The following is a 27,604-nucleotide window of genomic DNA, read 5'->3' on the forward strand; positions in this document are numbered from 1 at the left end:
AGCCCAGCAGGCAGCTGTGTGCTGAGCTGCATCCAGAGCAGGGAGAGCAGCAGCACAGGGAGGGGATTCTGCCCCTCTGCTCTGCTCTGCTCAGACCCCACCTGCAGCACTGCCTCCAGTTCTGGGGAGTCCAGCAGAACCTCTGCTATGGGGACAGGCTGGGAGAGTTGGGGATGTTCAGCCTGGAGAAGGCTCTAGGGAGACCTTACAGCAGCTTTTCTGTACCTGAAGAGGCTCCTGGAGAGCTGGGGAGGGACTTTTGGCAAGGGCTGGGAGTGCCAGGACAAGAGGCAGTGGACACCAAGTGGAATCCAGGAGGTTCCACCTCAGCATTCAGCAGAGTGAATGTCCAGGGAGCTGCTTTGACCTTGGCTTTGGTTCTCTCAAGCCCAGCACTGCAGGCTGCAGCAGGGGAGGGTGAGGATGGACATCAGGAAACAATTCTGTGCTGCAGGAGTGGTCAGGGACTTGTCTGGTGTGAGGGTGCTGAGCCCTGGAGCAGGCTGCCCAGAGAGGTTGTGGAGTCTCCTCTGGAGCCTTTCCAGCCCCACCTGGCTGTGTTCCTGTGTGCCCTGCCCTGTGGCAGGGGCTTGGAGTGGGTGAGCTCCAGAGGTCCCTTCCAGCCCCTACCCTTCTGTGATTCTACAACCCCACTCCAGCCACAACTGCTTGACAAGGACCTGCCCCAGAACCCCAGGACAGCTTAAACTGCTCTTGAGCAGATGTTGCCAAGTGTGCTGGGATGGCTTCAGTTCATTCACTCAGGAGTTAACAGCCCAGCTGCTCTCTCCCAGCAGGCACATCCCTCCTGCTCCACAAGGATTTAATGGCTCCGTGGGCAGGACCAGCCCCTGGCCATTAACCAGCTCATAAAGAGGCACAGTGGAGGGTAAATTGCTTTTGCTGCTTGCAGGAAGCAAAGGAGATGCTGTCAGTCTGCTGAGACCTCAGCTTGAGCCTTCCTCCTCTGATGTTTCTCCCAGGAAGAGGACACTGAAAGGGGTGGAGTTCAAGGTCCCACAGGGAGCAGTAGGCACTGGGACACTGGAGGTGCAGTGGTTGAACTCAGCCAGGAAGGGACTTATGACAAGGGCCTGGAGTGATGCCGTGAGAGGGAAGGGTCTGAAGCTCCAGGAGGGCAGATAGAGGCTGAGTCTTAACCACAGAATGGGTTGGGTTGGAAGGGACCTGAAATCTCATCCAGATCCAACCCCCCTGCCATGGGCAGGGACACCTCCCACCAGCCCAGGCTGCTCAAGGGTTCATCCAGCCTGGTCCTGAACACCTCCAGGGAGGGCACAGCCAGCACCTCCCTGGGCAGCCTGTTCCAGTGTCTCCCTACCTTCACTGTCAGGAGTTTCCTCCTCACACCCTGCCTGCCTGGGCAGCTCTGACCTGGTGAGAGAGATCTGAATCACTTCTCATTCATCCTCAGGACACACCAATTGCAGCCACTTCTGTTTCATCCTTGTTGATGGACCCTGGCACAGGTTCAACTGCATCACTCCCACCCCTGGGTAATGAGCTGCCTTGTAGCTGCCTCTTTTTGCTCTCTGCAGCCTTTGTACTGCACTGCTCATTTTCTTTCCCTCTTTGTCAAAGGCAGAGGGAGCCCAGGCAGGACTCTTGGTGGTGGAGGTGAAGCCTGGATTGTCTTTCTGAGCCTGATGAAGAGCTGAGAAATTAATTTCCTTCTTTGTGTGCCCATTTGCATTGCCCTTTTTGCCTGGCCTTCCTGTGTGGGGTTCCAGCTGGTGGGAAGGGCAGCTCTGGATGGACCAGGGGGACACCAGCACTTAGACCTGGAATTGACAATCAGGATCTGAGCAATGTCTGTAAATATCTGAGGGCTGGGGGGCAAGAAGGGGCTAGGCTCTGGTCAGGGGTGTCCTGTGACAGCACAAGGGGCAGTGGACACCAACTGGTACCCAGGAGGTTCCACCTCAACAGGAGGAGAAACTTTTTTGGTGTGAGGGTGCTGAGCCCTGGAGCAGGCTGCCCAGAGAGGTTATGGAGTCTCCTGGTCTGGAGAGCTTCCAGCCCCACCTGGCTGTGTTCCTGTGCAGCCTGATCTAGGTGCCCCTGCTCTGGCATAAGGGTTGGATTGGAGTCTCCATCCCTGGAGGTGTCCAAGCAGTGTGTGGTTAGGTTGGAGAGGAGGAGAAATTTCCTTGCTGCAAGAGTGGTCAGAGACTGGCAGAGGCTGCCCAGGGAGGTGGTGGAGTCCCCATGCCTGGAGGGGTTCCAGAAAGCTGTGGCCATGGCACTTGGGGCTTGGTTTGGTGGCCATGGCGGGTTTGGGTTGGTGGTTGGGCTGGATGCCCTCAGAGGACTTTCCCAACCCAAGGAATTCTCTGGTCCTGTTCCCTGTCAATGTTGATAGGCACTTCAGGAGGGCTCCTCCACATCCCTTCTACAAGATGTTGAAGCTGTGGCTTCTGAGCAGAGTGAGGAAGGGTTACCTGCCCTCCTTAGTGTCACTTGCTCCAGCTGCCAGACTCTGGAGGTCTCTGCCAATGTGGCATTGCCAGTCCTGTGTCATCTCGGGACTCTTCAGGTCCATGCAACTCTCCTGTAATGTCCTTTGCTTCAGAAGATCCATTTGCTGACTCTCTCTGGGTTTGCTTTCAAGTTCACTTCCCCCCCTTGACTTTCTGTGATTCTGAGATAGAAAAGATGATGACAATGATGGAAATAGTTTGCACTACTTAATTACAAAGAGAAAAAAAAAAAACAACAACAACCTTTTGAAGTGCAGAGGATGAAAGGCAGAGTGGACAGAGTTGTGCTGTCTGCTGCAAGCTCTGCTCATAACTGTTAGCATGGGAGGGCTGCAGAGGAGGGAGAAATTCCTGGCAGTGAGGGTGGGGAGACAGGGAGGCTGTGGATGTCCACTTCCTGGAGGTGTTTGAGGCCAGGTTGGAGGAGGCCCTGAGCAGCCTGGGCTGGTGGCAGGTGTCCCTGCCCATGGCAGGGGGTTGGAGCTGGATGATCCTGAAGGTCTCTTCCAACCCAACATATTCTGAGAACCAATCCTGCACTGGCAGGTGTTCTTTTGAGGAACTAATTGGGCACAGATCATTCATACATCCAAAGGTTCCACCAGCCCAGGATGCTCAAGACCTCATCCAGCCCGGCCTTGAACACCTCCAGGGAGGAGGCAGCCACAGCCTCCCTGGGCAACCTCTTCCAGTGATTCCTTACCCTCAATGCCAAGAATTTCTTCCTCCTTTCCACTCTCAATCTCCCTCTCCCAGCTCAAAGCCATTGTCCCTCCTCCTGGCACTCCCAGCCCTTGTCCACAGTCCCTCCCCAGCTCACCTGGAGCCCTGCAGATATTGAAATGCAGCTCCAAGATCTCCCTGGAGCTTCTCCTCTCCAGGCTGAGCAGCCCCACCTCTCCCAGCCTGTCCCCACAGCAGAGGTTCTGCAGCCCCCTGACCATCTTGATGGCCTCCTCTGCCCCCACAGCCCTTGCTCCCTGTCCCTCTTGTGTAGGGGACTCCAGAGCTGGAGGCAGTGCTGCAGTTCTGATTGTCTGATTCTGAATGGAACTCTGTGAGTAGCACATAGCAGCTCTGCCCTGCAGCTTCCTTGCCCAGGGGAACATGGAGCAGAACATCTCAGTTCCCAGGCAAATTCTACAGTCCCAGGGGTGTGCTGGTCACACACAAAGAGATGAAGAAGGTCAAAGGTGCTGTGGTTCCTTCGCAGGTTTCTCAGGCCAGTTCTGTGAGCTAGAGGGGAGTGGCTGTGCCTCAGCTCCCTGCTGGAATGGTGCTGCCTGCCTGAGTGCTGGCCACAGCTATCATTGCTTCTGCCCCCAAGGTGAGATCTGTTTGCTTTGCTCCTTCTTGACAATGTCCCAGATCCCCTGCAGGCTGCAAAACTCCTTCATGATGCTCTTCATGATGCTGGTAGAGCTTCCTGACCATGGGAGTTGCTCAGGTCTTTCACAAGAAGTTCTCCATGGGGCAGCACTTTGCCCTCCTGGCCAAGAGGGTCCCAATGGGGTCCTGGGGGCATCAAGAAGAGTGTGGCCAGCAGGTCAAGGGAGATTTTCCTCTCCATCTGTCCTGCCTTCAACCACCTCCCTGGGCAGCCTGTTCCAGTGTCTCCCCAGCCTCACTGAGCAGAACTTCCTGCTGATGTCCAACCCAACTCTGCCCTGCTCCAGTTCCAAGCCCTTGTCCCTGCTCCTAACCCCACAGCCTCTTCTGCACAGTCCCTCCCCAGCCTGCCTGCAGCTCCCCTGAAGAGATTGAAATGCAGCTCTGAGGTCTCCCTGCAGCCTTCTCTTCTCCAGGCTGCACAGCCCAAACTCTCTCAGCCTGTCCCCACAGCAGAGGTTCTTCAACCCTCTGATCATCTTTGTGGCCTCCTCTGGACCCTCTCCAGCAGCTCCAAGTCCCTTTTGTGCTGTGGGCCCCAGAGCTGGAGGCAGTGCTGCAAGTGGGGTCTGAGCAGAGCAGAGCAGAGGGGCAGAATCCCCTCCCTGTGCTGCTGCTCTCCCTGCTCTGGATGCAGCTCAGCACTCAGCTGCTTGCTGGGCTGCAGGGTGTTGGAAGGCAGCTGAAAGGCAGCAGTAGCTTGGAGAAGATCCTTCTGCTGCCAGCTGACAGAAAAAAAACCATCTGGGCACCCAGACTGCTAATGTGGTAGATGGCTTTTCACCTGAGAGAGATGATTAAGCTCTAAATGCAAATAAGGCTCTTTGCTGCACACATCCTGAAGGAGCTGAGGGTCATTCTGAGGTTGGGTGACCTGGGGATCAGTGGAAATTGGTTTCATGGTCAGTTGGTGAGAGGGTGGGGCCCTGCCTGCTGCTGAGGGTGCTGATGGCTTGGCATTAGTCATGGTCTTGCTGCAGCCACTGGCTGTGGCAGCACTAATGGCACTCATTTGGTGGTGTGACCAGCAATTAGGAGGCATTTCCACGAGGATGAAATGCCAGGGATTGCAGTGGTGATGCTCCAAAGGCTTGAAGGACACACACACAGCCAAACCCCAGCACTGCTGAGCTTGGTGGGAGTAACAGTGACACACAGGAGACACAGAGCACCTTGGGGAAGGGACTGGCTGGGAGCTGGTTGTACAAACCACAGGCTGATGTTTCTGGACAAGGCTGTGAGATCTTTTTAGATGAGGCCATGGGCAAGCTGGGCTGGTAGGAGCTGTCCCTTTGCCCATGGCAGGGGGCTGGAGCTGCTGGAGGGTCTTTGGGGTCCCTTCCAGCCCACCCCGTTCTGTGATTCCTGGGAGTAAGCAGATGAATGGAAGTATTACATCCTACCTGCCTGTGAAGATCAAACCCTAAGCTTTTTCTCTTCACTTCTTAACTCCTCCTGGGACCCAGAGGCAGCTGATGAATGTGTCAGTCTTTGTTGGGTTCTTCCCCAAGGGTTTGAAGGTCTGGACTGTGAAATCAAGGTGGCTGAGTGCACTTCTGGCCTCTGCCAGAGCAACTCCACTTGCCTGGACCTGGTGGCAGACTACAGCTGTGTTTGTCCTCCAGGCTTCACTGGTAAGATTTCCTTGCTCAACGGTCAAGGGGTTTGTTTCCTGGCTTGAGATCAAACTATAGAAACAGAGAATTGTTTCAGTCAAGGGGCTACAAGAAAGCCAGGAAGGGACATTTGCCAAGGGCTGGGAATGACAGGGTGAGGGACAATGGCTTTGAGCTGGGAGAGGGCAGAGTGAGACTGGAGATGAGGAGGAAATTCCTGACAGTGAGGGTGGGGAGACACTGGAAGAGGTTGCCCTGGGAGGCTGGGGATGTCCCCTCCCTGGAGGATGCTGCAGGCCAGGCTGGATGAGGGCCTGAGCAGCCTGGGCTGGTGGGAGGTGTCTCCTGCTGGGGGAAGCCAGCAGGACAGGAACATCCCAAAACCCCTGAGGGAATGCTGAGAGGAGCAGGGAGGCTTCTTGCAGCTTCTCCTTCCCAGGGCAGTTTTTGCTCTTTCAAGGGTGGCCACCTGAGTGCTGGCAGCCTTGCAAGCTGCTGCCTGCAGGGTCCTGAGCAAGACAGGCAGGGGGAGAGGAGCAGCTCCTCAAGCAGCCAAGGAGAAGCCTTTTCTGTGCCATAAACCAAAGCTTGCTCACAAATGCCATCTTGTGGGCAGCATCTTGTGAGTCAGCATCACAGGACCATGGAATTGCTTTGGTTGGAGGAGACCTTTGAGCTCAAGCAGTCCAACCTTCCCCCCAACCCCACCATGGCCCCAAGTGCCATGGCCACATCTTTCTGGAACCCCTCCAGGGATGGGGACTCCGCCACCTCTCTGGGCAGCCTCTGCCAGTCCCTGACCACAAGCCCATGAACATCTCTACACTCAAGGAAAACCAGAAGTGTGTTTCCTCCCTGGAAAGCTGGGGCTCTGCAGCTGTCACTTGCAAGCAGCTTTCCTGCTTTCCCAAGCCCAGCCTGATTTAGAGCTTTGAGGTTTCATTTGTGGTGTTCTTTTCTACCAGATAAAAACTGCTCCACTGATCTGCAGCAATGCTCCTTCCAGCCCTGCAAAAATGGAGGCCACTGCCAGCAGCTGAATGGTGAACCCTACTGCAGCTGTTTGCCAGGTAAGGAGGTGAGCAGAGGGCTGCAGAACCTCCCCTGTGGGAGAGTTGGGGCTGTTCAGCCTGCAGAAGAGAAGGCTCCAGGGAGACCTCAGAGCAGCCTTCCAGTACCTGAAGGGGCTCCAGGAGAGCTGGGGAAGGACTTTGGACAAGGGCTGGGAGTGCCAGAATGAGGGACAATGGCTTTGAGCTGGGAGAGGGGAGAGTGAGGCTGAAGAGGAGGAAGAAATTCCTGACAGTGAGGGTGGAGAGAGACTGGAACAAGTTTCCAGGGAGGCTGTGGATGTCCCCTCCCTGGAGGTGATCAAGGCCAGGCTGGATGAGACCTTGAGCAGCCTGGGCTGGTGGGAGGTGACCCTGCCCATGGCAGGGGGTTGGCACTGGATGATCTCTGAGGTCCCTTCCAACCCAACCCATTCCATGCTTCTGTGGTTGCTGGAGGCCAGGCTTAGCCTCACAGCTCTTTTGTGCCACTTGTGGTGCAGAACTGAGGTCTCCCCACATCTGGAAGGTTTTACCCTGCCCTGGGTGTCTGGAGGTGCAAGGAAAGGACATAGAAGTGCTCAGCAAAATGTCTCCCTCCCTTTCCTGCTGTTCTGGGCTAAATGTGATGCTGAAGTGTTTCTGCCTCCCCTCCTGCTGTTTCCCCCCAGGTTTCACTGGCCAGTTTTGTGAAGCAGCTGCTGCTGCCTGCCTCTCTCAGCCCTGTGGAGCCTCCAGCATCTGCAGAGACACTGTGGGTGGCTATGCCTGTTTCTGTGCACCTGGTTACATAGGTAAGGGCAAAGGGGAGGTTGTTCAACACCTGCTGAAGGCAGTCCTGAGCCACAGCAAAGGAGGTTGTGCAGAAGCAGCAGCAGCCATGGTTCAGCAGGGTGCCCCTGAGCCAGGCAGAGGCAGCTTCTGTCTCCTGGCACACAAAGGAAGTGGGCTGTGGCATTCAGCTGTGACAAATCCTGACTACAAGGCACTGTTTCCACTCCAGCAACTCCTGCCTCCTCCTCCTCCTCAGACAGGGAGCTTGTCTGACACTGATGTGCTTGCAGATCCCAACCATCAGGTCTCTGCTTTGTGCTCCTCCTGATCACAGGGATGCAGGAACAGGCACCTCAGCTGCCACATCTGCAGCCCACATCCAGGGCAGCTTCAGCTACTCAGGGTGCCCCAAAGAAGGGCAGCAGAGCTGGGGAAGGGTCTGCAGGGCAGAGCTGGGGGGGAGCTGGGGGTGTTTTGAGTGGGGTGAAGAGGAGGCTGAGGGGAGACCTCAGTGCTCTCTACAGCTCCCTGAAGGCTTCTCTTCTCCAGGCTGCACAGCCCCAGCTCCCTCAGCCTGTCCCCACAGGGGAGCTTCTCCAGCCCTCTTGATCCTTTCCATGGCCTCCTCTGGACCTGCTCCATCAGGTCCATGTCCTCCCTGTGCTGAGGGTTGCAGAGCTGATGCAGTGCTCCAGGGGAGGTCTGCTCTAGAGCAAGGCTGTGGTGTTTTAATATTTGCTCTTAGAAACACTACTTCCACTTTTGGGGGGCTTCTGGAAAACTGGTGAAAACTTGATGAAGTCATTCTCCTGCCCCCATTGCCAAGAGAGCCAAAGGCATCCAAGGCTGCATCAAGACAATTGTGGTCTGCAGGGCTAGGGAGGATCTGCTGCCCCTCTGCTCTGCTCTGCCCTGCTGAGACCACAGCTGCAATCCTGTGTCCAGCTCTGGCCTCCCCAGTTCAAGAGAAACAGAGACCTGCTGGAGAGAGTCCCACAGAGGTCACAAGGATGATTGTGGGATTTGAACCTCTCTGCTGTGAGGAAAGGCTGAGAGCCCTGGGGCTGCTGAGCCTGGAGAGGAGAAGGCTGGGAGGGGATCTGAGCAATGTCTGTAAATATCTGAGGGGTGAGGGGCAATAAGGGGCCAGGTTCTGTCCAGGGGTGTCCTGTGACAGCACAAGGGGCAGTGGACACCTACTGGAACCCAGGAGGTTCCACCTCAACAGGAGGAGAAACTTCTTTGGTGTGAGGGTGCTGAGCCCTGGAGCAGGCTGCCCAGAGAGGTTGTGGAGTCTTCTGCTCTGGAGCCTTTCCAGCCCCACCTGGCTGTGTTCCTGTGTGCCCTGCCCCTGCTCTGGCAGAGGGCTGGCCTGGGTGAGCTCCAGAGGTCCCTTCCAAGCCCTGCCAGGCTGTGATTCTGTCATTCTTGATGCTTCAGGAGCACTCAGGACTCTGCTGCCTTTACAACCTGAACACAGAGAACTTCTGGGGCACAACTTGCAGAGGAATCTTTGCATCTCTTCCAGATTCTGCAGGACCCTGCACACACAGCTCACTTTTACCTCTTGAGCAGCAAGGCATTAATTGCCCAGCAGACCATTTCTGGGTCACTGGTGCAAGCTACCAGGGCCCAGCCTTGGTTGTTTCACTTTGGTGATGCTGCTTGCAGTGGTGCCAGGGCAGTGCCATGCTCCTGATGCTGTCACTCCTGCCCTTGTTCCCAGGCAATAACTGTGAGACTGAGGTGGATGAATGTCTCAGTGACCCTTGTCACCATGGAGCTACTTGTGTGAATCACCTGAATGCCTTCAGCTGTCTCTGCCAGGATGGATTTCAAGGTATTACAGAAACCCTTTGAACTGTAACAGTGTCACAAGACGGAGCAGGGCAAGGATTGTGCCCCTGGAGTGGGCACTGGGGAGGGCACAGCTTGAGTGCTGGGGTGAGGGTTGTGGTCCCTGCTGTAAGAAGGACAGTGGGGGGCTGGAGGGGGTCCAGAGAAGGGCAACCAAGCTGGGGAAGGGTCTGGAGAAGAGGGCTGGGGAGGAGCAGCTGGGGGGGGTTTAGTGTGGAGAAGAGGAGGCTGAGGGGAGACCTCATTGCTCTCTACAGCTCTCTGAGAGGAGGTTGGAGTGAGGTGGGCTGGGGTTGGAGTGGGCTGGGGTTGGAGTGGGTTGGGGTTGGAGTGAGCTGGGGTTGGGCTCTGCTCCCTAGTCTCAGGTGACAGGAGAGGAAATGTCCTGGAATTGTGCCAGGGGAGGGTGAGGGTGGACAGTACAAGAAATGTCTTGGCTGAAGGGGTTCTCTCAGCCTGGCACAGGAGATGAAGAAGAAATTCTGTAGAGTGAGGGAGACACTGGAACAGGCTGCCCAGGGAGGCTGTGGATGTCCCCTTCCTAGAGGTGTTCCAGGCTATTCTGTGATCAGTGAGCAGCTTAAATCCTGAACTCACCAGTACATGGTCACAGGTGCCCATGGGGGAATACACAAAGGGTGTCACAGGAATGGATTGTGACAGAAATAAAGAAAATACACAAATAAATGATGCAGAGTAAAACCCACACTAGAAAATAAATCAATGACATAGGCTACAGAGTGCAAAAGAAAGAAATAATAGGGTGTGAGCTAAGGAATATAGGCTAAGGAGTGTAAGCTAAGGAATATAGAAGACAGACACAATAGAAAAGAAATAAAATGAAGACTGGAAGCTACTGAAATGATCTAATACATGTAAGTGGTATCACATAAATCATAAGCAGTAGATGGTATGGATAAATAAACAGTCCAACTGAAATCAACCACACAACCAGCACCAGAGAAACAGAACAGCAAACACCCAGGACATCAACCACCCACCAGACACTGCTCCTGTAAAGCCAACCCCCTCAGCAGGCTGCCAGCTGAACTCTGGCCACTTCAGATCCCTCCCTGTGCTGTGCAGTAGGTTCCCTGCCCCTTGCCTGTCTCTCTCTGCCCAGGCCCAAGGTGTGAAGCAGACATCAATGAGTGTCTCTCCTCCCCATGCCTCCACAACTCCTCCTGTGCAGACCTCCGTGGTGGCTTCCAGTGCCTCTGCCTGCCTGGCTTCACTGGTGAGTGGTGCTGGTGCTGAGCCTTGCTCTGCACAGCCAGGTGGTTCCCATCCAGGCACCACTGAGCACTGTGCTGGGGCTCTCCTCCTCATTGCTCTTGCTCTGCCCTGCTCTGCTCTTCCATTTGCATTCCCACACTCTGGAAGGCTAACTCCATCTGCGAGCTAAGGAGCAGCAGGTAAATTAGCCCTCGGTTTAAAGAGGCCTTCTGAGCTTCTGCAGGCAGGGAAGATTAGTAACCACTTAGCCTGCTCAGCAAGGAGAGGTTGTGTGTTGGTGGTGCTGAGCATGCAGGGGGTGCTGGCTGATGGATGACAGCTTCTGCTCACCAGGCTGCTTGAGAGCCTTCTGGAGCCAATGGCTGGGAAATTGCCTTTGCTAATCATCCAAATCCTTCATCTTTTCCAAGGTGCAGGATGTGAAACAGAGAAGAAGATGTGGTGATAAGGTGATAAGATGTGGTGATAAGGTGATAAGATGAGGTGCTGAGAACACAGTGGATGCTGGCAGTGCTGTGTGGGGCTTGCTTGGCTGATGGGTGACAGCTTCTGCTCCCCAAGCTGCCTGAGATCCTTCTGGAGCCAATGGCTTGGAAATTGCCTTTGCTAATCCTGCAAATCCTTCATCTTCCCAAAGGGGCAGGATGTGAACCAGAGAAGAGAAGGCATGGTGATAAGATGCTAAGAACACAGTGGGTGCTGGCATTGCTGTGTGGGGCTTGCTTGGCTGATGGGTGACAGCTTCTGCTCCCCAAACTGCCTGAGATCCTTGTGGTTCCCATGGCTGGGCAAGTGCCTTGCTGAAGGTTGCAATGCTTGCTCTTTCCCCAGGGGCGCGATGTGAAACAGACATAGATGAGTGTGCTTCCTTTCCCTGCAAGAATGGAGCCAGCTGCATTGACCACCCTGGCAGCTACTTCTGCCAGTGCCTGGCTCCCTTCAAAGGTAATGCACAGCAAGGGGGGAGGGAGGGGAAAGCAAACACAGTTAACTGCAGCAAGGGTTTCTGGTTGCCTGAGCTCAGCTCACTCTTCCTACAGCTTTATTAGGCCTCCCTTTCATCAAGCAAAGCTTTCAGAATGAGCAGCCAAGCTTGCCTTGGGCTGTGAGTCCTATGGAGTGAGCCTGACTTGGACATCTACCAGGGGAGTTTGTGTCCCTTAAAATGGTAGCACTTTGGTAGCAGGCTGAGATGGTTCACAGAGTAAAAGGCAGATGCATGGATTTGTGCAATGGGTTGGGTTGGAAGGGACCCCAAAGATCACCCAGTGCCAACCCCCTGGCCATGGGCAGGGACACCTCCCACCAGCCCAGCTTGCTCAAGGGCTCATCCAACCTGGCCTTGAACAGCTCCAGGGAGGAGGCAGCCACAGCCTCCCTGGGCAACCTGTGCAAGTGTCTCCCCACCCTCACTTAATTTCTTCCTCCTCTCCACTCTCAATCTCCTCCTTCCAGCTCAAAGCCATTGTCCCTTGTCCTGGCCCTTGTCAAAAGTCCCTCCACAGCTCTCCTGTAGCCCGCTTCAGGTACTAGAAGGCTGCTCCAAGGTCACCCTGGAGCCTTCTCCAGGCTGAACAGCCCCAAGTCTCTCAGCTCGTCCCCACAGGGGAGGTTCTCCAGCCCTCTGATCATCTTGGTGACCTCCTTTAGACTTGCTCCATCAGGTCCCTGTCCTTCTTGTTTTGGGGGCCCCACAGCTGGACACAGCCCTGCAGGTGAGGTCTCCCAAGAGCAGAGCAGAGGGGCAGGATCCCCTCCCTCCATCTGCTGGCCACACTTTCCTCACTGTTCCTTTCTCATCTGAGAATGAGTGAAGCTTGGGTTTATGTTGAAGGATGACACACAGGGATGTGGATAGAGACAAACCTGTACTCTTTAGTGCTTAAAACGTGGCAGTTGTTAAACAAATGCACCAAAAGTGTGTCTGTATTTAAAGAAATGCACCTAAAATGTGAGTGGATTTAAACAAATGCACCAAAAATGTGTCTGGATGTAAAGAAATGCACCTAAAATATGTCTGGTTTTCAACAAAAGCACCAAAAATGTGACTGATGTTCAACAAAGGCACCTAAAATGTGTCTGTTTTAAACAAATGCATCTAAAATGTGTCTGTTTTTAACAAATTCACCTAAAATGTGTCTGTTTTTTTAAGCAAAAGCACCTAAAATGTGACTGGATTTAAACAAAAGCACCTAAAATGTGACTGGATTTAAGGAAATGCAGCTAAAATGTGATTGGATTTAAACAAATGCACCTGAAATGTGTCTGTTTTTAACAAATTCACCTAAATGTGTCTGTTTTTCAACAAAAGCACCTAAAATGTGTCTTGTTTTTCAACAAAAGCCCCTAGCTGATGGATTCCACTTCTGATTTTCTCTGTTTTTACAGAAATTTACACAGGCAGGGAGAAAACTGCAGAAATTTGTCAGGTTTAAATTGGAAAGTTTGTGCTGTGGGTCTGCCTCCTGCTTTTATCCCACAGCCTCTCTGGGCAGCCTGCCCCAGGGCTCAGCACCCTTCAGTTACAGAAGTTCCTCCTCATGCTTAGATGAACTTCTGATGTTCCATTCTGTGTCCCATGCCCCCTGTCCTGTCCCTGGGCACCACTGACCCACACCTGGTCCCATCCCCCTGACCCCCACCCTTGCAGTATTGATCAGCACTGATCAGATCCCCCTCAGGCTGCTCCTCTGCAGCCCCAGGGCTCTCTCTCAGCCGTTGCTCCTCACAGAGCTGCTCCAGGCCCCTCAGCAGCTTTGCAGCCCTTTGCTGTGCCCTCTCCAGCAAGTCCCTGTCCTGGGCAGCCCAGAACTGGACACAAGACTCCAGCTGTGGCCTCAGCAGGGCAGAGCAGAGGGGCAGGAGAACCTCCTCTGCCCTGCTGGCCACACTCTTCCTGATGCCCCCCAGGCTGCCCTTGGCCTTCTTGGCCATGAGGGCACATCCTGGGCATCCTGCTGGCCACCAGCACCCCCAGAGCTGCTCCTGCAGGAAGCAGAGCTCAGCAGAGGCAGCAGCTGCAGGGCTGTGCCTACTGCTCCTGCAGTGCCAGATGTGGTGTTTGCTTTGCAGGTGCGCAGTGTGAGTTCAGGGCGTGTGAGGACAGCAACCCCTGTGAGAACGGTGCCCTGTGCCTGGAGGAAGCCAACCTGGAGGCCTTCCCCCTGGGCTTCCAGTGCCACTGTGCCAGGGGCTTCTCAGGGCCTCGCTGCGAGATCAACATCAACGAGTGCAGCTCCCAGCCCTGCCTGCATGGCTACTGCTATGACAGTGAGTGCACAGCCATGGGGCTGCTTGCCTGGCAAACCCCCCTGAGAGCAGCCAGCCAACAGCCCAGCCTCACCAGACCACCCCACCATGGCCCCAGGTGCCAGGGCCACACCTTTCCAGAGCACCTCCAGGGATGGGGACTCCACCACCTCCCTGCGCAGCCTCTGCCAGTCCATGACCACTCTTGCAGCAAGGAATTTTTTACTCCTTTGCAACCCTAACCCTCCCCTGGTACCATTCCAGACTATTTCCTCTTCTTCTGTCACCTGAGACTGGGGAGAAGAGCCCAATCCCCACCTCATTAAATGAGAATGGTTTGAGTTGGAAGGGACCTTAAAGCTCATCCAGTCCCAATCCCCTGCCATGGACAGGAACACCTCTCACCAGCCTAGGCTGCTCAAGGTCTCATCCAACCTGGGCAGGGACACCTCCCATCAGCCCAGGTTAATCAAGGTCTCATCCAGCCTGGCCTTGAACACCTCCAGGGAGGAGGCATCCACAGCCTCCCTGGGCAACCTGTTCCAGTGTCTCACCACCCTTCTGAGCAGTCCCTCCCCAGCTTTCCTGTAGGTCCTTTTTAGATCCTGGCAGGCAGCTCTAAGTTCTCCCTGGAGCCTTCTATTCCCCAGGCTCCCCCAGACTGTCTTTATCGTGGAGCTGCTCCAGTCCTCTGGACATCTCTGTGGCCTCCTCTGGACCCTGTTCCACAGCTCCATAGGGACTCTCAGCTTGTGTTGGGGACAGCAGAGCTGGAGTCAGTACTCCAGGTGGGGTCTCAGCAGTGCAGAGCAGATCAGATCAGATCAGATCAGATCAGATCAGAGGGGGTGAATCCCTGCTGGCCACACTGCCTTGGCTGCAGCCCAGCACTCGGGGGGCAGCTCTGTACCTGCAGCTGGGTTTTGCTCCGTGTCCCCCTCAGCCCCTGGACCCCTGACCCGTTGTTTCTGTGGCAGTTGTGGACGGCTTCTACTGCTTGTGCAACCCAGGCTATGCAGGCATGACCTGCGAGCAGGACATCGATGACTGCATCGGCAACGCCTGCCGGCACCCGGCCACCTGTGTCGACCTCCACCTGGTGAGCACAGAACGCTTTGGGAATTCCCTGTCTGGATGGAGCCAGCAGGACCCAGCTGACCAGGTGGTGTTGCCCTCCCTCCCTGCAGAGCTACCGCTGCCTGTGCCCCCCGGGGTGGGAAGGGAGGTTCTGTGAGCAGGAAGCCGACCAGTGCCGCTCCCAGCCCTGCAGGAACAACGGCAGCTGCACACGCCTGGGCAGCACCTACCGGTGAGTGCTGCCCCCAGCCCTGCCCTGCTTCCCCCAGCCCTGCCCTGCTGCTCCCACCCCTGCGGGAACAACGGCAGCTGCACACGCCTGGGCAGCACCTACCGGCGAGTGCTGCCCCCAGCCCTGCCCTGCTGCCCCCAGCCCTGCTGTCCCCAGCCCTGTCCTGCTGCTTCCAGCCCTACTCTGCTGCCCCCAGCCCTGCCCTGCTGCCCCCAGCCCTGCCCTGCTGCCCCCAGCCCTGCCCTACTGCCCCCAGCCCTGCCCTGCTGTCCCCTGTCCTGCTGCCCCCAGCCCAGTTCTGCTGCTTCCATCCCAACTCTGCTCCCCCTGCCCAGCTCTGCTCCCCCTGCCCAGCTCTGCTCCCCCTGCCCAGCTCTGCTCTCCCTGCTCAACTCTGCTTCCCCCGCTCAGCTCTGCTCCCCCGCTCAGCTCTGCTCCCCCTGCCCAGCTCTGCTCCCCCTGCCCAGCTCTGCTCCCCCTGCTCAACCCTGCTCCCCCTGCACAGCTCTGCTCCCCCGCTCAGCTCTGCTCCCCCTGCCCAGCTCTGCTCCCCCTGCCCAGCTCTGCTCCCCCTGCCCAGCTCTGCTCCCCCTGCTCAACCCTGCTCCCCCTGCACAGCTCTGCTCCTCCTGCTCAACTCTGCTCCCCCTGCCCAGCTCTGCTACCCCTGCTCAACTCTGCTCCCCCTACCCAGCTCTGCTCCCCCTACCCAGCTCTGCTCCCCCTGCCCAGCTCTGCTCCCCCAGCCCTGCAGGAACAAGGACAGCTGCACAGATCTGCTCAGCAGCTACTGGTGAGTGCTGCAGCAGCTCTGCTCCCCTGTGCCCTGCTCTGCTCCCCCCACCCATCTCTGCTCTCCCTTCCCCTGCACTGCTGTGCCTTGCTCTGCTGTACCCAGCTCTGCTCCCCCAGCCCTTCACTGCTGCCCCCAGCCCTGTTCCTCCTGCCCAGCCCTGCAGTGCCCAGCACAGGCAGCACATGGGCCTGATGGAGCAGCTCCAGAGGAGGCCAGGAGGATCCTTGGTGGGGCTGGAGCAGCTCTGCGGTGAGGCCAGGCTGAGGGAGCTGGGGGTGTGCAGCCTGAAGAGGAGAAGGCTCCAGGGGGACCTCAGAGCTGCCTGCCAGGACCTGAAGGGATCCTGCAGGAAGGCTGCAGAGGGACTTCTCATGAGGGTGTCTCAGACAGGCCAAGGGGGAATGGTTTGAAGCCGAGGCAGAGCAGGGTCAGAGTAGAGCTGAGGAAGAAGTTCTTGAGTGTCAGGGTGGTGAGACTCTGGCACAGGCTGCCCAGGAAGGCTGTGGCTGCCTCCTGCCTGAGGGTGTTCAAGGCCAGGCTGGATGAGACCTCTTAGCTGGACTTGGCTGCTCAAGGCCTCTCTGGAGACATTCCAAACAAGTTGGGTGTGTCCCTGTGTGGCCTTGGCAGGGGGGCTGGGTTTGATGACCTCCAGAGGTCCCTTCCAGCCCCCACCACTCTGTGAAGCTCTCTCTAGCTCACCCTTGTCCCATCTCATTGAGGATGTTCCTAGAACCAGAAGTGGGCACCAGGACACTTTCCCCTCTGCCCCAACACCAGCCCTGCCTTTGTTTTGCCTTGCAGCTGCTCTTGTGCCCCAGGCTGGACAGGACCTGACTGCAGTGAAGATGTCAACGAGTGTGACTCTGAGCCATGCCTGAATGGAGCCACCTGCCATCAGTCTGCCAGGCAGGGGCACTTTATCTGCCTCTGTCCCCCCTTCTACACTGGAGCCTTCTGCCAGCTGCGCTTCAGCCCCTGCCAGCTGCCTCACAACCCCTGCAGGAATAACTCCACCTGCCTGGCACAGGCTGATGGCAGCCCCATGTGCATCTGCAAAACAGGTGAGGAGAGCCCTACAACAGCACAGCACAAGCTGGCAGAGCAGGGCCAGGGCAGGGATGGTGCCCCTGCAGCAGCAGTGGTGTGGGCAGCAGCAGCAGGGCAGGGATGGTCCCCCTGGACTCAGCACTGGGGAGGCCACAGCTTGAGTGCTGCCTTCAGTTCTGGGCTCCTTGCTCCCAGAAGGACACTGAGGGCTGGAGCAGGTCTAGAGAAGGGCAACAGAGCTGGGGAAGGGTCTGGAGAAGAGGGCTGGGGAGGAGCAGCTGAGGGAGTTGGGATTTACAGACTGGCAAGGGCTGGAAGGGACCTCTGGAGATCATCCAGGCCAACCCCCTACCAGAGCAGGGGCACCCAGGGCAGGGCACACAGGAACACATCCAGGTGGGGCTGGAAAGGCTACAGAGAAGGAGACTCCACAACCTCTCTGGGAAGCCTGCTCCAGGGCTCAGCACCCTCACAGGGACAAAGTTTTCCCTTCTGTTCCCCTGGCACATCCTCTGCTCCAGCTTGCAGCCCTTTCCTCTTGTGCTGTCCTTGGCCATCCCTGAGCAGAGCCTGGCTCCAGCCCTGCACATCTTTATCCCCAGCAATGAGGGCAGCCCTCAGGCTCCTCTGCTCCCAGCTCCAAGCCCCAGCTCCCTCAGCTTGGCCTCACAGGGAGATGTTCCACTGCCTGCAGCAGCTTTAGGGCTCTCTGGTGGACTCTCTCCAGCAGTTCCCTGAGGTCCTTCTTGAGCTGAGGGACCCAGAACTGGACACAATATTCCAGATGTGGCCTCAGCAGGGCAGAGAGTTGTTTAGACTGGAGAAGTGGAGGCTGAGGGGAGACCTTTTGGCTCTCTCCAACTCCCTGGAGGGAGGCTGGAGTGAGGTGGGGGTTGTGTGGTACTCACAGCTGCTGTACCCTTGTTTCAGGGTTTGAGGGGACTCACTGTGAAGTCAACAGTGATGAGTGCCTCTCCCACCCATGCCAGAATGAAGGTCTCTGTGTGGATGGGGTCAACCATTTCAGGTAAGGACAAGTGCTTCAAGGGCAGACCTTTAGTCCCATGCAGGGGTGGTTCTCACCTGGGTGTTTGCTGTCCTTCAGTGACCCAGTTTGCCATTTTTCCCAACACTGATGGAAAGCACAAGAAAATTCAGGCTGCAGGGGTTCAGTTTGGCAGAGCTGTTCCTTCAGCAAGGAGCCCCTGCACAACCCCCACTGAGGGAGGTGGGCTGGGAAATGGCTGAAGGAGGGATCCCAGAGGGCTGTGGTCAGTGGGACAAGCTCTGGATGGAGACCTGAGGCTTGTGGTGTTCCCCAGCAGTCAGGATGGGTCCAGCCTTGCTCAGCATCTTCATCACCAACCTGGAGGAAGGGGCAGGGTGTTCCCTCAGGCAGTTTGCTGGTGGTACAGGACTGGGGGCAGTGGCTGGCACCACATCAGCCTGTGCTGCTGATGGCACTCCTGGGCAGAGGGAACCTCCTGAAGTTCAACAGGGGCAAGGGTAGGGTCCTGCCCTTAGTTCACCCCCCCTCAACCTCCTCCATTGCCCTCAGTATCTTGATGACAGTAACCCAAGGACCCCTCTGCCATCCCCTCTGTGCCAGGTGCAGCTGCCAGCATGGCTTCACTGGCACTCTGTGTGAGGTGGAGATCAATGAATGCCTGTCCAGGCCCTGCAGGAACAATGGGACCTGCCTGGATCTCAGGAACAGGTTGGTTCCTACCAGGGAAAGGAATTCCCTGCTGTCCTTCTCTGCCTGTTCTGCTTGCTGCCTGGAGGGGTGGGTGGCACCCTCAGGATGTGACAAGGATTCTGTGCTAAAAGGAACCAGCAGCTGCCATTGACTCACAGATTTGCTTCTTCTGTGGCCCAGGAGGACAACAGAAGGAGAATGCTCTTCAGCACAGCTTCATTTTCCTTTTCTTACCTTTGGGTTTTCCTTTATTTGGAATAAGAATCATGGAATTGCTTTTGTTGGCAAGGCCCTTCCAGCCTAGCCAGCCCAACCCTTCTCTAGCTCTGCCCAGGCTGGGGCTAACCCATGGCCCTCAGCACCACAGCTCTGCCTCTGAAATACCTTCAGGGGTGGGCATTCAGACACTTCCACCAGGCTGCCCAGGGAGGTGTCTGAACCCTTTCAGTCAAGAAGGGAGCCCTTTCAGTCAAGAAGGTTCTTCTGATGTCCAACCTGACCCTCCCCTGGGGCAGCCTGAGGCCATTTCTTCTTATTCTGTTTCTTGTTCTCATGGAGCAGAGTCCAAGCCCCAGCTCCCTGCAGCCTCCTCTCAGGGAGCTGTAGAGAGAAATGAGGTCTCCCTCAGCCTCCTCCACACTAAACACCCCCAGCTCCTTCAGCTGCTCCCCCCCAGCCCTCTTCTTCAGACCCTTCCCCAGCTCTGTTGCCCTTCTCTGGACCTGCTTCAGCCCTCAATGTCCTTCCTGGAGTGAGGATCCCAAAACTGAACCCAGGACGCAAGCTGTGTCCTCCCCAGTGCCCAGTCCAGGGGCACAATCCCTGCCCTGCTGCTGCTGCCCACACCATTGCTGATATTCCCTTCAGCCTCCTCTTCCCCACACTGAACACCACAGCTCCTTCAGCTGCTCCTCCCCAGCCCTCTTCTCCAGACCTTTCCTCATCCCTTTTGCCCTTCAGCCTCTCAAGGTCTTTATTGCAGCCACTTTCTCTCTCTCTTCTGGTGAGAAGGTGCTGGGTGCTGCTCAGGGCCACCAGCCTGCCATCAGCACCTGCACAGATCTTCAGCAGATCCTGCTGAGTCCTCATGCTGCCTCCCCTGCCTGTGCCTCCCCTGCAGGTTCCTCTGTAGCTGTGCCCCTGGCTACTATGGTACCCTGTGTGAAATGGATGTTAACGAGTGTGAGGCTCTGCCCTGCCTGCATGGAGGCAGCTGCATCAACAGGCTGGGGGGCTATGGGTGTCTGTGCCCCCCTGGATTCACAGGTATGCTCCACCCTCTGCCACCCTACAGAAGGCTCACCCACAGCTTTCACATGGACCAGGCACAGGCCAAGGGGCAATGGTTTGGAGCTGAGGCAGAGCAGGGAAGGGATCCTGCAGGAAGGCTGCAGAGAGACTTCTCCTGATGGTGTCTGAGACAGGCCAAGGGGGAATGGTTTGGAGCTGAGGCAGAGCAGGGTCAGACTGAAGCTGAGGAAGAAGTTCTTCAGTGCCAGGGTGGTGAGACTGGCACAGGCTGCGCAGGGAGGCTGTGGCTGCCTCCTGCCTGGGGATGTTCCAAGCCAGGCTGGATGAGACCTTGAGCAGCTGAGTCTAGCTGAGAGGTGTCCCTGGGCATGGTGAGGAGCTTGGAGGAGATGAGCTCTGAGCTCCCTTCCATCCTGAGCCACTCTGGGATAGGATTTGATGAACTCAGTCAGGAAGTTATCCTAGGCACAGAGAGCACCAATGGCTCTCATCCATCTTAGTTGTATTCACAGTGAAGTTCCAACACAGACAAATATTTTCCTACCCTACCCCAAGCCCCACAAAGCACCAAAGTCCTCTGAGTGCCAAAAACCTCTTCAGAGGTCCCAAAGTGGCACATTAAGAGTCATTGCCTCAGTGCCTAGCAGAGCTCTGCATTTTTCCCTTCTTTTCCATTGTTAATCCTGGAATAGTAAAACTGAAATGGGGAAGCTTTCAGGGAGCACAGGGAACAAAATGTGGGCAGCCTGTGCCAGTCCTTTGGCCTTGTTCTCCTCCCACACAGGTGTGAGGTGTGAAGCTGACATAGATGAATGCCTGTCAGGCCCTTGCCTCCATGGAGGGAGCTGCATCGATGCCATTGGTGCCTACAAGTGCCACTGCAGGAGAGGCTTTGCTGGAGCACACTGTGAGACAGACATCAATGACTGCTGGCCAGATCCCTGTCTTCATGGAAGGTGACTGCTGCTCTTCAACTCTTACTGCCTCCAATAAGGACACAGAGCTGCTGGAGAGAGCCCAGAGGAGGCTACAAAGATGATCCCAGGGCTGGAGCAGCTCTGCTGTGAGGCCAGGCTGAGGGAGCTGGGGGTGTGCAGCATGGAGAGGAGAAGGCTCCAGGGGGGGACCTTAGAGCTGCCTGCCAGGACCTGAAGGGATCCTGCAGGAAGGCTGCAAAGGAACTTCTCCTGAGGGTGTCTGGAAGACAGGCCAAGGGAGAATGGTTTGAAGCTGAGGCAGAGCAGGGTCAGAGTGGAGCTGAGGAAGAAGTTCTTGAGTGCCAGGGTGGTGAGACTCAGACACAGGCTGCCCAGGAAGGCTGTGGCTGCCTCCTGCCTGAGGGTGCTCCAGGCCAGGCTGGATGAGGCCTTGAGGAGTTGATTCTAGCTGAGAGATGGCCCTGGGCACGGTGGGGAGGGTGCAGGAGATGAGCTCTGGGGTCCCTTCCAGCGTGGACCATTCTGGGATTCTGTGATGCTGTTCCTGTAAGTGGTGAGAGTAGATATTCAATGCCATGGGAAGGTTGATAAACACACTGGGAATGATGTTCTTCCCTCAAGCAAGAGTCCAGGTGCCCTCAGAGGTGAGAAGCTGATATTCCATGATCTCAGCTTCTCATTCAGTGTGCCTCATTAGCATAAACCACTTTTCAGTACCTGTGGACAGATGAAAGGTTAATACAATTAAAAGCTCAGCTTTAGCTGCCTCATGCCAACAGAAGATGGCTTTTAATGTGGCACTCTGTATCCCGACAAAGCTCCTCAGCACCCAGCCCAATTGTTTGGGTTGGGAATAGACCTCTAGAACTGATTCCATCCATCAGCCCAACCCCACCATGGCCCCAAGTGCCATGGCCTGGAACACCTCCAGGGATGGGGACTCCACCACCTCCCTGGCAGCCTCTGCCAGTCCCTAACCACTCTTTCAGCACAGAAATTTTTCCTCCTCTCCAACCTACCCCTCCCCTGGCACAATTCCAGGCTATTCCTCCAGTCCTATCACCTCACACTTGAGAGTAGAGCCCAACCCCCACCTCACTGCAGCCTCCTCAGGGAGTTGCAGGGAGCAGTGAGGTCTCCCCTCAAACACACTTCTGAACCCCATTTATAAGATTCCTTCACAGTGCCCTGGATTTGAGGAGGTGCCCCTTTGGAGCTGCATGGAATGGTGCTGCTGGTGCTGACTCTGGATGCCATGGCTTCATCTTTTGCATTGCAGCTGTACAGATCTGGTTGATGGATATCTCTGCTCCTGTGAACCAGGATGGACCAGCTCCAGATGTGAGACCAACATTAATGTAGGTCATGACTTGAATTTGGATGAGAGGGGCAGGGGTCATGTGCTGCTTGCAACTCATCTTCCTTCAGGGAACTTAGGTCATGGCAGGAATTCAGGGGGTGCAAACCCATTCTGAGAAGCTCTGATCTCCTAGAATCATAGAACTGTTCTGGTTGGAAGAGTCTTCTAAGATCACCCAGCCCAGCCATCAACCCAACCCCACCATGGCCCCACCTGCCATGGCCACAGCTTTCTGGAACCCCTCCAGGCATGGGGACTTCACCACCTCCCTGGACAGCCTCTGCCAGTCCCTCACCACTCTTTTAGTGAAGAAATTTCCTCCTCCTCTCCAACCTAACCCTGCTCCAGCACAATCCCAGGCCAGTTCTTCTCCTTCTATCACCTGAGACTAGGGAGCAGAGTCCAACCCCCAGCTGGCTCCAGCCTCCTCTCAGGGAGCTGTAGAGAGCAATGAGGTCTCCCTCAGCCTCCTCTTCTCCACACTGAACACCCCCAGCTCCCTCAGCTTCTTTCCAGACCCTTCCCCAGCCCTTTTGCCCTTCTCTGGACTGGCCTTCCAGTACCTGAAGGGGCTCCAGGAGAGCTGGGGAGGAACTTTGGACAAGGGCTGGGAGTGCCAGGGTGAGGGACAATGGCTTTGAGCTGGGAGAGGGCAGAGTGAGAGTGGAGAGGAAGAACAAATTCTTGGCAGTGAGGGTGGGGAGACACTGGAACAGGTTGAGCAGGGAGGCTGTGGATGTCCCCTCCCTGGAGGTGTTCAAGGCCAGGCTGGATGAGACCTTGAGCAACCTGGGCTCGTGGGAGGGGGGTTGAAGCCTGGAGAGGAGAAGGCTGAGAGGGGATCTGAGCAATGTCTGTAAATTGTAGGGCTGGTGGCAAGAAGAGGCCAGGCTCTGGTCAGTGGTGTCCTGTGACAGCACAAGGGACAATGGACACCAACTGGAACCCAGGAGGTTCCACCTCAACAGGAGGAGAAAGTTCTTTGGTGTGAGGGTGCTGAGCCCTGGAGCAGGCTGCCCAGAGAGGTTGTGGAGTCTCCTGCTCTGGAGACTTTCCAGCCCCACAGGAGGCTGTGGTTGCCCTTCCCTGGAGGTTTTCAAGGCCAGGTTGGACCTGGGCTGGTGGGAGGTGTCCCTGCTCGTGGCAGGGGTTGGGAGTGGATGATCCTGAAGGTCCCTCCCAGACCAAGCCCCTCTGAGGTGTGCTAGAGCTGGGTGGTCAGAGTGTGGTTGTTGCTCTCCTCAGGAGTGTGAATCTGCTCCCTGCATCAATGGAGGCTCTTGCCAGGATGGCCTCAACTCCTTCCTCTGCACATGCCCACGGGGCTTCTCTGGGAGGCTGTGTGAGGTGGATGTGGACGTCTGCAGCCAGAGCTTGGGCACAGCTCTCTGCTCCAACGGAGGGGTTTGTGTGGATGGACCTGGAACAGCTTTCCACTGCAGGTCAGTCTGCTCCTGGCCATGCTCCAGGTCACACTCACTGCTGTGTGAATCTCTGTGGTGGCCTGGAGCTGTGCCTGTGGTCACCACGATGGAGTTCAGCTCCTTCAGGACCTCCTGCTGGGGACAGTCCTCCACTGCCTAACACAGGAGGAGTTTCTGAACTTCCACAGCAGCACAGCAGAGAGGGATGGAGTCATGAAGAGGGGGAGAAGAGCTTCTCAGGAGTGAGATGGGGATGGAACCTGGCCTGGAAATGGCCTCAAGCTGCCCCAGGAGAGGGTTAGGTTGGACAATAGGAACAATTTCATGACTGCAAGAGTGGTCAGGGACTGGCAGAGGCTGGTCAGGGACTGGCAGAGGCTGCCCAGGGAGGTGGTGGACTTCCCATCCCTGGAGGTGTTCCAGCAATGTGGGGACATAGTTTTAGTGGCCCTGATGGTTTTGGGTTGCTGGAGAAGCTCTTGGAGAGCTTCTCCAACCCAACCCATTCCATGGCTGTGTGAGAGGGGTTGCTGGGAGCTGTCATTCACTTCCCTCCTGGGCAGGCTGCCACTGAATGAGGGCTTTGAGCAAGAGCTCATCATGGGGATGGCTGCCCAGCAACCTGCCTGTGTGCTGCAGTCCCCTGAGGCTGCCAAAACCATCCCCAGAGTAAGTAGCAAGTGAGGAAGAAAGCAATCCTTGGGCCCAGGAGGTGTCAGCAGACAACCCAACCCAGCCTCCAGGTGGTTGATATCATGAACAAGCAAGGGGAATTCTGAAGCCTTCTCATCCTCTTGTCCCAGCATTTGGAGGAAAAGAAACTGTTCCCCAGGAAATCCTCAGGGGATTTTCACCACCACACAACCATTTGGGTTGGAAGAGTCCTTTAAGGTCATGGGAACTAACCAGTATTGAACTCTGCCCATGGCCCTCAGCATCACAGCTCTGCCTCCTGGAAACACCTCAAGAGGTGGGCATTCTGCCATCTCCCTGGGTATGATGGCTGGAGCAAGGCTTGGAGCCAGCTCCAAGCAAGCTGTGCAAGGCTTGGAGAACCCTTTCAGGCAAGAAGGTTCTGCTGATGTCCAACCTAACCCTCCCCTGGGGCAGCCTGAGGCCATTTCTTCCCATCCTGTCACTTCTTACTAGGGAGCAGAGCCCAACCCCAGCTCCCTGCAGCCTCCTCTCAGGGAGCTGTAGAGAGCAGTGAGGTCTCCCGTCAGCCTCCTCTTCCTCACACCAAACACCCCCAGCTCCCTGAGAGCATCAAGGCCCTTCTCCAGCTGGGTTGCTCTTCTTTGGCCATGCCCCAGGAGCTCAGTGAGTGAAATCCTGACTCTTTTGAGGTGAGACACAACATCTCCTGCCCTGCAGAGCAGCACTTTGTGGTGCTCAGCTGAAGCCACCTCATTTAGAAGTTCCTCCACCTTAGCCCCACGTTGACTGCCTAGCAACAGGCATCAGTTTGTCATCATGAAGTGGTGAAGTGAGCAGGAGCAGGCTGAGCAGCTTCATCACACATCCTGATGGCACAGCAGAGCCCTTCAGCAGGGTCCCCGCATTTTTATGGAGACCAAATGAGGCTGTGTGTCCCCATGTCAGACCCTGGTGGAGATTTACAGCCTCAGATGTCACCATCAATCTCCCTGAGAGCCCTGCACAGCGTTCAGAATGTCAGGAACAGCTGTTTCTGGGAAGGTTACCCCTGGGCTTTCCTCTCTGTTGCTCTACCACAGCTGTCAGCAGTTCTTTAGTGCTTTTTAACTTAGAATCATGGAGGGGTTTGGGTTGGCAAAGCCCTCTGACATCACCCAGCCCAACCATCAGCCCAGCCCCACCATGGCCACCAAAGCCTGGCCCCTGGTACCATGGATGCCTGTGGGTGTGCACAGACTGTGACCACAGAGCTTCACTGGTGGAGTCCCCATCCCTGGAGGGGTTCCAGAAACCTGTGGCCATGGCACTTGGGGCCATGGTTTGGTGGCCATAGTGGGGTTGGGTTGATGGTTGGGATGGATGGTCTCAGAGGGCTTTCCCAACCTCAATGATTCTATTTTCTTCTATTTTTTTCTATTTTCTTTCTTTTTTTTTTTTTTTTTTTTTTCAGGACATGGTTTAGTGACCACAGGGGTGTCAAGCAGAAGGTTGGGCTTGGTCTTGGAGATCTTTTCCAATCTCTGTGATTCCTGGAGGCATTCAGGAACCACACAGACATGGCACCTGGGGCCATGGTTCAGTGGGCATGGTGGGCTTGGGTTGCTAGTTGGATTGGATGACCTTAGAGGGTGTTTCCAACCTTCATTTTACAATGCTCTGGGTTGCCATGTGAAATGTGGAGGAGTTGGAGAGGAGGAGATGAGCTGATGGCTCTGCAGACCTGTGTCCACAGCAAGGCTCTCTGAGCTGCTGGTTCTGCACAGGGTAACCCTTTGGACTGTTTCCTGCAGGTGCCTTGCTGGGTTTTCTGGGCAGCTGTGTGAGCTGGAGGTGAATGAGTGCAGCTCAGCACCCTGTCTGCATGGCTCCACCTGTGAAGACCTTGTCAATGGCTACTCTTGTCACTGCCAGCCAGGTAAGTGCCCTCTGGCACAAGAGCCTTAGAGAGGGCTGGGAGTAAGTGAGAAAGAACCTCTGGAAGGACCTCCTGAGGAGCTGGGGATTGGTTTCCTCTCCCACTGCCTAGTGATAGAACAAGAGGAAATGGCCTTGAGTTGAGGCTTAGGTTAGAGGTTAGAAGAAAGTTCTTCCCTGAAAGCCATCTCAAAGCCTGGCACAGGCTGCCCAGGGGGGGCTGAAGCCACAGTCCCTGGGTGGTGTGCACAGAACATGTGGCCATGGCACTTTGGGATGTGGTTTAGTGGTTTCCAGAGGGACCTGGACAGGCTGAAGAGCTGGGCACAAGCCAACCTCAGGAGGTTCAACAAGACCAAGGGCAGGGTCCTGCAGCTGGGTCAAGGCAATCCCAAGCACAAATCCAGGCTGGGCAGGGACTGGCTGGAAAGCAGCCCTGAGGAGAGGGACTTGGGGGTGCTGGGGGATGAGAAGCTCAACAGGAGCTGTCAGTGTGCACTTGCAGCCCAGAGAGCCAACCAGATCCTGGGCTGCATCAGGAGAAGTGTGGCCAGCAGGTCAAGGGAGGTGATTCTCCCCCTCTGCTCAGCTCTGCTGAGACCCCACCTGGAGTACTGTGTCCAGTTCTGGAGCCTCTATTACAAGAGGGATCTGGACATGCTGGAAGGTGTCCAGAGAAGGGCCACCAGGATGATCAGAGGGAAGAGCACCTCTCCTATGAGGACAGACTGAGAGAGTTGGGTCTGTTCAGTCTGGAGAAGAGAAGGCTCTGAGGTGACCTTCCTGTGGCCTTCCAGTATCTGAAGGGGGCTCCAAGAAAGCTGGGGAGGGACTTTTTAGGCTATCAGGGAGTGACAGGACTGGGGGGAATAGAATAAAGCTGGAAGTGGGGAGATTCAGGCTGGAGGTGAGGAAAAAGTTCTTTCCCATTAGAGCGGTGAGAGCCTGGAATGGGTTGTCCAGGGAGGTGGTTGAGGCCCCATCCCTGGAGGTGTTTGCAGCCAGGCTGGATGAGGCTCTGGCCAGCCTGATCTAGCGTGAGGTGTCCCTGCCCATGGCAGGGGGGTTGGAACTGGATGATCCTTGTGGTCCCTTCCAACCCTGACTGATTCTATGATTCTATGATTAGTGGCCATGGGTGGGTTGGATGGAGGGTTGGACTTGATCTTCAAGATCTTCTGCAACCCAAATGATTCTCTGATCCTTATGAGAAGCCATTGGGTGAATGCTCTGAGGTCAGGACAGAGGCACTTAGGCTTGGATCAACCAGGACTGCTGGGGGAGTACTTTTGGCTGAGGGGCTTTGGGTTTGCTTAGAAATGGGAAGATCTAATTCACACAGCTTCACAGACTGCATGGGGTTGGAGGGGACCCTCAAAGTCATCTTCTCCAAGCCCCTGTAGGCAGCAGGGATGCTTCCAACCAGAGCAGGCTGCACAGCAACACATCCAGCCTGACCTTGAAGGTCTGCAGGGATGGAGCCTCCACCTCCTCCCTGGGCAGCCTGTTCCACTGTCTCCCCAGCTTCACAGTGC

At 56.0% G+C, this 27,604-nt stretch overlaps 1 protein-coding gene across 1 annotated transcript in view; it reads left to right on the plus strand.

The window, feature by feature from the left end:
- The window catches only part of EYS (eyes shut homolog), a 103,614-nt gene that overhangs the window by 39,656 nt on the left and 36,354 nt on the right, over nucleotides 1-27,604 (plus strand). Inside the window, exons 12-29 of the mRNA XM_054397483.1 lie at nucleotides 3,715-3,828; nucleotides 5,402-5,524; nucleotides 6,472-6,576; nucleotides 7,227-7,349; nucleotides 9,056-9,169; nucleotides 10,310-10,423; nucleotides 11,254-11,367; nucleotides 13,495-13,692; nucleotides 14,649-14,770; nucleotides 14,859-14,980; nucleotides 16,581-16,840; nucleotides 17,757-17,853; nucleotides 18,436-18,543; nucleotides 19,646-19,791; nucleotides 20,561-20,732; nucleotides 21,994-22,072; nucleotides 23,320-23,516; nucleotides 25,946-26,070. Of these exons, the coding sequence (XP_054253458.1) occupies nucleotides 3,715-3,828; nucleotides 5,402-5,524; nucleotides 6,472-6,576; nucleotides 7,227-7,349; nucleotides 9,056-9,169; nucleotides 10,310-10,423; nucleotides 11,254-11,367; nucleotides 13,495-13,692; nucleotides 14,649-14,770; nucleotides 14,859-14,980; nucleotides 16,581-16,840; nucleotides 17,757-17,853; nucleotides 18,436-18,543; nucleotides 19,646-19,791; nucleotides 20,561-20,732; nucleotides 21,994-22,072; nucleotides 23,320-23,516; nucleotides 25,946-26,070 (2,433 nt within the window). The remainder of the gene's footprint in view (nucleotides 1-3,714; nucleotides 3,829-5,401; nucleotides 5,525-6,471; nucleotides 6,577-7,226; nucleotides 7,350-9,055; nucleotides 9,170-10,309; nucleotides 10,424-11,253; nucleotides 11,368-13,494; nucleotides 13,693-14,648; nucleotides 14,771-14,858; nucleotides 14,981-16,580; nucleotides 16,841-17,756; nucleotides 17,854-18,435; nucleotides 18,544-19,645; nucleotides 19,792-20,560; nucleotides 20,733-21,993; nucleotides 22,073-23,319; nucleotides 23,517-25,945; nucleotides 26,071-27,604) is intronic.

The sequence above is a fragment of the Indicator indicator genome, chromosome 2 (genome assembly GCF_027791375.1).
Source record: "Indicator indicator isolate 239-I01 chromosome 2, UM_Iind_1.1, whole genome shotgun sequence".
NCBI lineage: Eukaryota > Metazoa > Chordata > Aves > Piciformes > Indicatoridae > Indicator > Indicator indicator.